This window comes from Anarrhichthys ocellatus, unplaced genomic scaffold (genome assembly GCF_004355925.1).
Source record: "Anarrhichthys ocellatus isolate YVR2014 unplaced genomic scaffold, GSC_Weel_1.0 scaffold5, whole genome shotgun sequence".
Lineage (NCBI taxonomy): Eukaryota > Metazoa > Chordata > Actinopteri > Perciformes > Anarhichadidae > Anarrhichthys > Anarrhichthys ocellatus.
The window spans coordinates 8,118,577-8,131,270 of NW_022280035.1; the positions used below are offsets into that span (position 1 = coordinate 8,118,577).

At 41.7% G+C, this 12,694-nt stretch overlaps 1 protein-coding gene across 4 annotated transcripts in view; it reads right to left on the minus strand.

Moving 5' to 3' along the window:
* Positions 1 to 3,136: 3,136 nt before the first annotated feature.
* lima1a (LIM domain and actin binding 1a) overlaps positions 3,137 to 12,694 on the minus strand; it is a 20,331-nt gene continuing 10,773 nt past the window's right edge. For all 4 annotated transcript variants that reach the window (XM_031845127.1, XM_031845128.1, XM_031845125.1 and 1 more), the window contains exons 5-11: positions 9,206 to 9,272; positions 7,258 to 7,352; positions 6,718 to 6,783; positions 6,506 to 6,557; positions 6,040 to 6,104; positions 5,815 to 5,948; positions 3,137 to 4,982 (exon numbers count right to left, since the gene is read on the minus strand). In XM_031845127.1, coding sequence (XP_031700987.1) covers positions 3,857 to 4,982; positions 5,815 to 5,948; positions 6,040 to 6,104; positions 6,506 to 6,557; positions 6,718 to 6,783; positions 7,258 to 7,352; positions 9,206 to 9,272 — 1,605 coding nt within the window. In that variant the 3' untranslated portion in view covers positions 3,137 to 3,856. The remainder of the gene's footprint in view (positions 4,983 to 5,814; positions 5,949 to 6,039; positions 6,105 to 6,505; positions 6,558 to 6,717; positions 6,784 to 7,257; positions 7,353 to 9,205; positions 9,273 to 12,694) is intronic.

The window sequence follows — 12,694 nt, forward strand, 5'->3', positions numbered from 1 at the left end:
GTCGAGTTCATTGTATCGTGTCAGTGGGAGCTGGTTTCCACTCAAATTATTCAGAATAATGTGAACATATATTATCATCATTATATTGTATCAGCTAAAATCATCACGTTCCTCTGCATCCTCCCACATCTGTATTTGTGTAGTACAACATCAGCAGCCCTGCAACATAAACTACAATGCACATTCTTCTGTACATTCATATGAGGTGCGTACCCCAGGTGTCTGTAGTGTTTCATCATTCATACGGCAGACAGTGATGCTAGAACTATATCGTACACAGGGTTACCTATTAAATCACACATCTGCTGGAGATTCTTTGTTTTTAGCTGTTGTCATGCATCTTGTGAGCCATTAATGTAAAACGATCTGTAAATCTCATGTTTTTCTTGTCCTGCAGGGCTGGATAGAGACTGAAGTTAAGGTTGTTACAGCCGGAACTGTTAGACTTATTATGCTAGACGGTGCAAAGATATTAATGAGACACGGACGTGGACGTTTCAGGCCACGTCTAAGTTCAGGGTATTAAAGTCACTTGTATTAAAGTTTACTCAAAATGTCAGTTTACAAAAATAATAAATATTGTTCAACCAAATTCGAGCTAAATATCTGGTTTTAATTTTCCATAGCGTCTCTGACTTTACTCACCGAGGACTTCTGTAATAACTCCTCGCCTTGTTGACTTGCACTATAACGGCCTTGTTCAGTACATGTAAGATCATCAATAAAGGTTTCAGTAATGTTACAAAGTGCTGGATTATTTTCTTTGAAATGTTCTTTTAAAGAGCGAGTAGCGGTCTGACTTCGGTACCACCTTCTGATAAGTCAGCCAGTATAAAAGTTTTATAAGTTGTGCCGTTTTGTTGACAGATTGTGAAAAATCCCTCAGACTAGTTATATACTCAGTAGGTAATAATGTTGGTAATCTATTAATACATTTTTCTGTTAGAATTTGATCTGTGATTAGATATGAATACATTATTAATACATGTGGTAGATTTTATGCTTGTTTTTTCATAAATGAAGTGTCTCATAAGAGGATCTAATGAGCCTAAAGACAAAAACCTGCCACAGGAAGTTTTCTCTCAATCTGGCAACCCCAAAAGTTGTTCTTATTAATGGCTTATATTATTTATTTCTAACGCATTAGTAAATGCACTATTAGCATGAATGAATCAATTAATAGCAATTTACAACCCATTTTATAATTACCAGTATAATGACTTATTAGAAGGTGGTGTTGGCTGGTCGGTCCACCACTTTAATCCAACATCTCATAAACTATTGGATGGATAGTCGTGAAGTTTTGTACAAACATTTATGACAATAATGTAAAAGGTGTAAAATTGCAATTCAACTGATTAGAATTATTCAATTTAAAGACTCTGACTTTAATTTGTCACATTTTTTTTTAAATGAACATAAGAGGTATCACCATTCAAAGGCACTTCATTACTTCCAACAGGTTAAGTGAACACATCAGCGCTGATTCAGTCTTCAGTTCAGCTGTCGGTCTGTACAACTTTTTATTTAACAGGAAATATCATTGCGATGTCTTTTAAAAGAAGGGAGTAATATGTTCAGTGTGTTCCTGGATCACTGCGGGAAATATCTCAATAACTATTTGATGGATTGCCATGACATTTGGTTCAGACATCCATGAATCCTTATGACTTTTCCTCTAGCGCCACCTTCTGGTCATTTTTTTTATTTGTCCAACACTTTGTTATATGACCAAATTCCAAATAACATAGCGCCTAAACTTCCTAAAACTAAAGGGAAAACCCTGCCATTGGTCTGTTTGACGTGTTGTAGTCTAACGCCTTCAGGATGGGTGCAGTACCACAATTCATCCACCAGACGGCGAGATAAACCGTTTTCACATGTTATGAATGCTTCTCAATGCTCAAACTACAACATCTAGTCAGCCTGCATATTGCATTTGCTCTATCCTTTCTCTTGCACTGTTTGCTCGGTTGGGGAATGAGTTCTTTCTTTTTTGCAGTGTCACTGATAGTCATCTTTTTTCTTTCACTGGCACAGGAAGGGCTGGGCGGTGTGTGTAATCTCACTCTGGCCTACTTGGTTCGTGTGTGTGTGTGTGTGTTTCTGCGGCTGTTTATAAATGGCTGCACTGCGAGATACTTTTTTCATGTTTATCATCAAGTGTTAACTTACAGTCACGCCACACTATCAAACATTTACTTACTGATACTAATTCAATGGTTATAGTGGTTCAGCTTCATGATGATATGAAAGGTTTGCCCTTTGCTTGTGTTATGACTTTGTACATAGACCAAATGAATGACCAACTTCCTAACCTAAGTGACATTAAATACACATTTCTGTTCAGTTCTTCTCATCTGCAGTTATTTATCCACACGCTTTCCCGTCTGCGCATGGGCAGACGTGCTAGAAATTCAAATTCTGAAGACGGGGATTTTTCTTCTCACTTTGGGGGATTTCCGTTAGAAGCTCTGCTCTGCCGTCTGTCCACTGGTCTGTTTTCGGTAAGTAAGCAATTTATAACCATGTGTGTTATACAAGGCTGAGGAAGGCAGAGTAAAATGCTCCATGCATGAATACCAAAAACTGTAATCCAGTGACATTTGAGTAGCAATTAGCACAATTTATATGCCAATTGATATGATTTTAAATCCCAAAACCACTAAGGTAAGTCTTAATTTGTAGTTATGGCTTGATAAAGTTATATTTATTCTCTTCTGCTGGTTGAGTGAAAAGATTATTACTGTTGGAATCTGTAGTCTCACTTGTCAGAGCATGAAGTAGCAGAATTGCTAATGTTAGCAGTACTATGCACACATGTACAGTTTTAGCATGCTTGAGGTGTTTGTTGAAATTTTGCTTAATTTAGGTAAGAAAAGTGTTATATAAGCCTTTAGCAGAGCTTCTATCAGCCATGCGTGTATGCAGGGTGAATGTGTTGCTACATGTCGAACATGTCCTTAGATGTTTGTAGCAATGTGGGCAACTGCCCCTGGGACCAGAGGTTAGCGTGCTACGTTAGCTCAAAGCACGTCTGTGACTGAACTCAAATAAAGCCAACTTGGCACTTTATAATAAGGAACCAAATACTGGAGTCGCACTTGATTTAACACAGGAATAGCTACTCAGACTGTTTTTTTTTTTAAAAACAATTTATTCAAACAGTGGTAATCTAGGATATTTGGTCCCCTGGTTTAAAAAAAACACAAGTACAACATTCATCAGATCCAGTTATAACTTGACATCGGAAAGCAAAAAAGGAACACGTTTTTTTTAAATTTAACATGTACATACAGAATGGCAGCTGAAAAGAAGAGAAAGATTACAGATGTATACTCAAAAACTAACCAACCCCATTATTCTGACAAAAGGGTAACAGACCAAAGTGCTGGGCTTACTCTTCTTATACAGAGTGGCACGTCTTTAACATGTCTTCTTTAATCTTTCCTATTAAAAGTGACTCCATTAAGAATTTACATTGCCTGTAATAATCCCACATCTTGAAATAAAAATAGGATTATGTTATTGTTTCGATATAGGAGGCAGTCAATGAAAATTACACAAAAATAATTCTGTATCATAACAATTAGACATTTCTGTGCTAAAGATATTCATTACATGGGGTGTAATTTAAAATTTTGTACATTTAAAAACAAATCATGTCAGGGTGACAGTCTTGTAAAAACTATTTCAAAAAGTGTTCAAAAGAGGCACAATTACAGAGTTCAGTAGAGTTCACACTAGACACTGCAGCAACTATCAAGCAGAGAAGAAGAAAACGATTTTTAAAAAAAAAAGGAATGGCAAGAGGTCCTCCAAGTGTCCATGGTTGTCATCTTGTTGATCAATCATTCTATGCATCCTCTTCCTCCTCTTCATCCTCATAGTATCGGTTTCTTTTGATCAAATCCTCCACCGTCACCTCCTCCTGCTGCTGCTGCTGCTGCTGCTGCTGCTGCTCCACTTCCTCGCTGTCCCAGAACCCCACATCCTGAGACGACCGGCTGGCCACCGCCTCACCTTCAGGAGATGAGATGTCCGTTGGCGTCTCCTCCCGTTTCAGAGGCGGCATCTCTTCCTCCATGACAGCTCCATCTTCCTCCTCCATCCTCTCCTCGTCGTCGTCGTCGTCGTCGTCGTCGTCGTCGTCGTCCTCCTCCTCCTCCTCCTCCTCATCCTCCTGTTGTTGTTCACCCGGGGTGTCGTCTTCCTCTTTGGTGAGATGATGTTCTGGCATGTTGTCTGTGTTCATCTCCCCCTCCTGCTCCTCTCCAGAGCTGGTGTGGACATCCACGCAGCTATCCTCAGTGGGTGTCTGGCTGTCTGTGGACTGGCCGCCATGCTGCAGCTCCATGTTGGATGGTTCAGGACTGAGCTGCCCGTCGTCCACAGGAGGCGGCGGACTCCATTTCCTGGGATCAGGAGAAGGAGCTTGTCCTGCCAGTGTGAAGGGCATGCTGCGCTCCTTCAAGGAGGAGGTCTGGCGCAGGCAGGGCGTCTCTCTGGACTGCTCTGGGGTTGAGGAGAGAGAGTCCTCCTCTGGGGGCCACTTAGCCCGGACGGGCTTACCGGGGGTCCCCTCCTCTACGGTTGTTGTGGCTCCACTGGGGCCGGTCGTGTCCTGCAGCTCCGTTCGTGGCGGCCAGGAGATTTTCAGCTTTCGGGTCTCACTGTGTCTGTCGGACTTCTCCGATGATCCCTGTCCCAGAGCCTCCATAGTGGCCATCAGCACGTTGACTTTAGCCAGCGGGGAGTCCTCCACACTGGGGCTGTCCAGGTCCGAGGCCGGGTTCTGGATCTTTGGCTTGGTCTGAGTGGTGGACTGTGGAGAGGTCTCACAGCTCTCCCCTTTGCTCTCCCACAGCTCTTTATGGGGCCGGTGGCCGAAGCCCTCGTCGTAGTTGCCTTTGGCCTTGAAGAGCTGGCAGAAGTGCGCCTTGCAGTAGACGTTGTTGTGCAGGGAGGCGTAGTTCGCCAAACTAAATAATAAAAATGAAACCAAGCAGAAAATATAAACAAGCTAGTTAATCACAGATTTAATTTCAGGCATCCAACCAGAAATCCTTTGAGACGAGGGAACTGGAAGTAGAAAAATGCTGACTGACTTCTAGATTTTTAGGAACCACCTTTGCAGCACTACACAAAAAAACCCCGTAAATATATAAATCAATAATTGGCCATACAACACCGTCTCATGTCTATCTGGAGCTGTTCTGTACAGTGTTTGACTCTTAGGAGAATAAAGCAGCATTTCTGTAAAGGACATTGTGAGGTATAACAATCCATGCAGTCAAGACAAATCATTCTTTCATTGTAATGGCATCTTGCTTGTTTATTAATGAAAATCTAAATATAAGCTGCTTTAGAAAAAAATAATTACATGTGTTGTAATGCAACTGGTTGTTAGTGTTGCGTTAATGATTAGAGTCACAACATGTTCTTGTTTTGGTTGCATTAATGAATTTTAAAACGCTCGTATTTCTTCTATTCTTATTTTAGTTTTAACTACCTTTCATTATCCCTCTATTTATCTGTACCCATTGATCAGCGCTTTCTAGCAGCTACTTATGATAGTTGTATTGATGTATTCAATTAGAGAGAAGCGTTTTGCTTTTGCTTCTTCTTTGGATCAACTGTTGTGCTCGGCTTCATGTCGGTAAAGAGAACTGTGTGAAGAGTTTAAACAAAAAAAAAAAAAAAATGATCCAAAGTGCCTAAAAAAAAATGTCTGCAAACAGTCAGTAAATACCCTCTGAAGTCTACTCCCTCCGTCTCTTTCAGAAACTATCGTTACGTCGGTGTCGTCCTCACCTCAGTTTGGTGTTGCAGTGAGAGCAGCGGAAGCAGGAGCTGTGGTAAACGTGCTGATTGGCCACCAGCCTCTCCAGAGGATAGACGGTCTTCAGACACGCCACACAGGTCTCCCTCACAGGCAGGCAGAAGCTCTACGCACACAAGGAGCATTCATTAATTCACAGCAGCAAAACATTAATGTGCGTCTTTCTGTGTCTTAGGTCGTTTCCTGCGAGGACTCACTTTGGGAGTCTTGGGCTGGGAGGAGTCTCTCTGATTGGAGGATACAGGTGTACCAGTAGCAGAGCCTGTTGGGAGCACAACATGACCAGAATGAGGGGTAAAAAAAAAACAAAAAAAAACAAAAAAAAAAGTTTTTGAACACTAGATGGAGCCGTTTACATGTTTAATACAAGCAGAGTTCTTGACTTTTACACAGACTGATATGTTAGATGCTCAGGAATCTCAAATAAAGCATTGAATACTTTAGTACTCAAAAATGGTATGTAGTGGATACAGTTATTACAAATAAATTATGAATCTCTGAATAATTCATTGGAACAATTTACTTTAAGTGCTTAAAATGTTGTCCATCCTTTGTCTACACCCAAACATGCCCTCCAATGATGGGCCGATTGCCAAGTTGTAATTAGGGGAGAGAATTCCTATCACCTGGAGTCATGATATGAAGACATGGAAAGTAAATTACCATTGCTCTCTGGGGTAAAACCTTTCCTGCTGCTTGGTTCAAACTCTGGACTCTGGAAAAAGAAATGATGTGAAGAGAGCAAACACAAACTGTTGATCGTTTCAAAGTCGAACGCTTAACAGACGAACGACGCAGCGAAACATCCACCCCGTCTGAAATATGAAGTCATTTATATTCATTTGAAATCACAAAAATAAGTTCAGACTCCTCACCAGGTCCAGAGTGCACGGAGGAACGTTTTCCTTCTGCTTCCCACAGAAACTGTCCAGTTGATCATTCTGACAGAAACAAGAGGGGAAGTTCAGTAACAGAATATAAAACATTAAACCCACAGTGCTCCTTTATACAAGACAAGCGCTCATCCTCGACTCCAGTCCAGAGTTTGGGTGATTGAAATTTGACAACAGAACAAAACAGTCACCTTGAAAGCTAGTCGAATGTGTATAGTTGAAGCAGCACTTTCGAGATTCAGTGTTTCACTTGTCAGACACAAGTTAATGCTGATAATGCCATCCCGACTACTGGCGGTGCCCACCCTCCGGTCACCCCCGTTAGCGCCGTCTGTACTGTTGCAATTGTTTTCACACCTTTAGCGCTCCTAGCACCGTTAGCAGTGAGCTGCTGGCTCAGCTGTTGAGAGCAGTGTGGAGGCACTAGATATGCTATGAGCCTTTCATGTTTTGAATGCAGGACTTTTAGAACTACAGGGATGAAATGCATCGTTTTGGAGGATGATTGACACGAGTACTCACAGTTACTGAGGTGGGAGGGACTTCCTGTTTGGAGATGGCAGCTTGGTAGAGGGCCATCCTGTCCCGGAGGGGAGTCGATTCTGCGAGACTTCCATCTGGTACAACAACAACACACAATCCTGAGAATGTAAAACTGTTGCAAAATATTGATGGCAACCATTAAACTTAAAACACAGATCATTACACAGAGCAGCTGGTACTCGTTTAGAAAACACATTTGACATTTTAGAGCAAACTAGAAATACTTTGTGCTGCATTTGGGGTTTGACAAGCTAAAAAATAAGTTTGACGGCATTTTGATTGTTTGAAATATCCTGCTTCACTTGACAAATTATTTTCCTATTCAGATATAATTTGTTTCCACCAATCCCAGTTCAGACTGAGTGCAGACTCTGCTGGTTAATCATGCAGGCTGTGGACGGGACCATGAGGTCAGGAGTTGTGTGCAGTGTGTGGAGGGAAACGGGGGGCTCCGTCTGACTTCCTGCGCTCTCTGAAGCAGTCCGCTGATTACAGTGGTTCTACAGCGGTCACTTCTGGAAAGGATGTAATCCATCCAGAAGATGGCAGGACAAAACGTAGAGAACATTGTTTTTGTGACCGACAAGTCCAACAATGCTGGAAGACGTGCAGATGGAGGATTTGCGAACATTAGGGCAGTGGATGTTTTTAAAGAAAACGCATATCTATTTGCGTTAACATTTGTTTTTCAAGCAGCCGTTATCGATATTTATATGCAGACAATGGATCACCAGAGGGTGATCGGTGGACTTTTGATTTTCTGGCCGCTAACTTCACTGTTAAGTATTCATCTCGTTTACATGCAGCTGCTTTCAGCAAAAAAGCCGAAAGAACAACTGTGCAGTTAGAGACTTTAATTCGCTTGTGATGACGTCAATACTTTAAATTACGTGTGAAACGTACTAGCACCAAAATACCATGTAGGTTCTAGGGAAATATTTCTATTTCAGATAAAACTATCAAAACGGCGTTTTACTCTGTACATTTTGAGATATTCTCACTTTTATGACCATAGTTCAAAATACTTAGTGTGTTAAGAAATATTTGGTTCACGTTTCTACATTTAGAAATCTTTTGGATCAAAACATTTTGTGTTCTTATTTAGTCAAATTTGATGAAAGACATTTTAGTATTTTTTACATTCATGACACAATTTCAATAATTTTGGTTAGTTAACCTACATGACCTAAAAGCTTATCTCGTACAGATTTGAGGGAAATTACAACTCCAAGAAATTACAAAAATACAAATGTAGACACTGGTGTATTGCAGAGTTTAAAAGATATACAAGTTAAATATCACTCAATTATATATTATCACCGTATAAAATTTACACAGCAAACTTATTAGCAAAAAGTTGCCCATTTAAACATCCATCAGACTGAGCAACATTGTCATCCATTTGGAGAAGCGTTTGTGTTCACGTGATGAATGTAAGTCTAATAACTATTAGCTCGGTTTCTCGTCTCTACCAACTCCTGAGAATAATATCCGTCTCTTAAGCTGCTAAATGCTCCACTGTGTTCACCAGTCACACTCCTTTCATATTATACATAGTTAATATAAAAATAGAGGATAGGAGATGCATATATACACACACACACACACACACACACACACACACACACACACGCCATTAGCAAGTAGCAGTGTAAGCATACATGGTAGTACCGTTTATAAGCAAGTGCTGTTTCTGAGTGTTTTCCACAATTTAGTTTGAAATAATTTAGTTAAAATGATCCAATTTAAAGTGTACAGAACTAATGGGCACCCTGGTGGCCAAGGATTTAAGGACATTGCCTGTACTCGAACGAGGTACATGAATCAGAGACATTTGTTGCATATTGTTCCCAATCTCTCTCCAATTAATTTTCTTTTCATCACAAATAAAATCCCCAAAATTACAAAACCAAAAGAACAAAGGTACCTCCTAGTAACTGGTCCATGTTGGCAGTATTACCACCGTCTCTTCTGCTCGTTTGCTCTTTCGGCACCTGCAAAATAAACACTGCAGTAAAAAAAAAAAAAAAAAACTTCAGAGTGTACTGCATGACTTCTGCAAACACACAGCCTGCTGATGCTCACATGTTTCAGCCAGCCGACCAAACGGGCTGGAAGAAACACTGTCCATCAGGAAGATCAAAGTGTAGAAAGAAACGCAAGGACACGAGAGACTCGGAGGTAACGCGTGTGTGTTTGTTCAGTCCAAACCACTTTAATCCCCTTATGAGCTCAAAGAGACGGAGCCTCAGACAGTCTGTCAACAACCGCCGGCCAGAAAACAAATTAAACTGATCATTTGTCGGTCGTGATTTTACAATACATTTTTTGCCATTAATAAACCTGAAAATAAAAATATAAGAATTTAACCAGGATCATCTTCTTCAACTTGATTTGGCTCATGGTTGTGTGCCTGGTCAGTCTCTAAAGAAACTGATAATTCAATTAAAGAGTACATGCCTTAAATATATTGCAGCCCCCCTCCAAAAAGAAATAAAAAAAAGAGCTTTAATCTGGTGAAGTCACACTCAAGTCTCAACTCTCCAGCAGCAGTCAAACTACTCCCACCAACAGTCATGCCAACATAAGGACACGTACCGATTACACAGCAGGTCAGATTGGGCTTCTACACGTTTAGGCTTCAGTGTGTGAGAAACATCGAAGGTCCAGAAACCTGTTCTAGAGATTCACCCCTAAAATGCCTACTAAGATGTAGTTTTCCTCTTCTGCGTTTACTACAGAGTCAGTGCCCGAGGTGGTAGTAGCTTTTACTCAGGTAAAAATACCAATTACACAGAGTATGTGGTCTTACTCTGCACCATGTTTGTACTCTTGGTTTAGACATCGATTCGTGTAGATTTTACTTCATCGTCATGAAATTAGCTCTTGCATCTTGAACCACCTCTCTGCAGCAACGTTTTTCCGCTTCCTTTTATAATAGCCCAGTGATTATGTCCAGTAGTGATGTGGATTATCAAGCCCAATCTGTTAATGAGCACCGTTTTTCAGTCCTGGATAAAGTTGTTCTTATTGAGACTAGATTGACTCATCTGAAATACATGAAGTAAATTTCCACCACTGATCACTGCCAGGTTGTTTTCTGGCCTCAAACATCCGATGAACATCGAGTCCTGACAGGCTCAGAGTGTCTGCAGGCTGCAGCAAGGAAAAGTTGGGAAAGATTTCACAAGAATAAACAAAGCTGAGGTTGAGGGGAACACTGAAGAACAACAAGTATGATTCAGACAAGTCGATGCTCATCAGTTCTCACTGACGATATCTGAGTCACTGTTGCTCCGGGTTTTAAACTACACCCCAAAAGAAATGAAGTAATAGGAAATTTTTGGTTTGCGTCATTTCATTGGATTTGTCGACAATACGACACATGAATAGCCTTATCCTGTTACAACATCTGCACAATGTGGTGTATATATGTAAAATTAGAAATGTATGCTTAGTTCAAGTCAAAACCATTAGACAAACTAAATGTAGTGCTGAACCAGTAACTTAAACCTGCCGTTACTAATTATTGGCCACTTTTGGGGCACCACGACAAGCTGTAAACAACATTAATATTGTAATGGTAAACTCGAAGGCTTAATATTTTTGTACACTTAAGTGTGCATTTTGAATATATCCCGTGCCACACAATGCGATTGGTTGACGTCTTTATTTGCGGTGCGAAAGCTCAAATTAACCATACCTGGCTCTTAGGCTGCTAGTTGCCAACTGTGTCCGTCTGCGATTTGGTGCCCAACTCGTAGTGTGCAGGGCATTTTAGCCAACAGACATTGAGAGTCATGAAAGTTAACCAAACCAGCAACAAAAAAATACTAAAACAATTGAAAACACTCCGAGGGGAACTGCTGAGTCATATGCTCTGTGGATTAGTCTATGACACAAACATGTAGTCATTTGATGCATTGTTACATGAATCCATTTTATTTATTTATTTATTTATTTATTTATTTTAAATAGCACCTGTAAGCTTTATGATATTATAATCTTAAGAGCCCGACACAGGCGAGTAGTACGAGCATGAGGCCATCGCAGACGATGTCATCTGAGAGAGAGTCTTTGCCAAATCTGAGCGTCTGAGTTTAACATACAAGCACGCAGTCCTAAATAATTCATAAGTATGATAACACACGGCGACTCAGAGCGTTCATGCGTGTTCAATTATGATTCAGAGTGCATCTGGCCCTGTAGAACAGAGTGAGATCACAACAAAAGAAACAGCCGTCATCATAATAATGGATCTATCCCCGAGGGTGGATTATCTTCCAGAAACTGGAGGTGAAGCTTTGTAGGACAGGGGGTGTCTGACTGGTTTGCATGCGTGTGGGTGTGTGTTGGGGGGGAGGGATGTAAACAAGCAGCCGGGCCATGCGTGACCAGGCTGGGTCTCAGGAGGCTGATCAGTGGGCTAGACAAAGAATCTGCCGCTAATCCTGATACCATTAAAGCTCTCTTACAGACTGACTTGCCGTAATAACCCCACCCTGTCCCTGAACCCGCCTCACACACAGTTCACCTAAAACAATAGGATGTTCTTACATTATGCACAACAAAGACAGAAGAGGAAGGGAACCACGTCATGACTTAATATATTTTAAACAAGGGAATATACCCAAGCCACTCAATAATATTATTCAAAGTGAAACGACACCGTTCAAAGGAGCCACTGATAAAGTTAGCCCACTAAGAGGCCTTTGAGAGGCTGTTTTCATTACAAGCACTTCTGCAGCCGTGTCGGCTGAAAGGCCTCATTCAGCTGCAGAGAAAACATCCTAATCTAACGGAAATCAACAAAAACAGGCAGAAAAAGTGAAAGTAGACGGCGTGTCTCAGGGTAATGAAGCCGGGTGCCTGTTCAGAGGCCAAACAAAGAAAGCAAGAAACCCCATATTGAACGATTTGAATGGAAACACCATAGCTACCTCTCGTGAAGGCGACCGGGGGAAAGAAAAAAGGACCAGAAGGGATAAACGTCAGCAGAGAGCCGGGAGGTGAAGCCAGTTCAGAGGGAGAGTACGACTGAATCCAGCAGACTTTTACACCAACAGTGAGGAGGCACAGACTGAGCAGAGCAGCCCCGATCTGGCTTATGACAGGGGAGACGGAGATGGGGAGGAGGGAACATAGACTGGGTGGGAATAGGAAAGGCGACAGGGAGCAGGTGCTACAAGGGGGGCTGCTCAAAAGAGGGGTGTGGCCGGATGAAGGTGGGGATGATGACGGGGGGGCAAAGTGTGCCATGGTATTACAGATGGTTCAGAGGGTGTGTGCAGTTTTTGTTTTTACAGTGTCCCGGTCCGCCACCCTCAGAATAAAGCGGCTGGCGTTTGGGGTGGAGTCCTTTGGGACAGGAGGTGGGGAAGCAGCTGGTGCAGGGCGGGGGGGGGGGGGGGGGGGG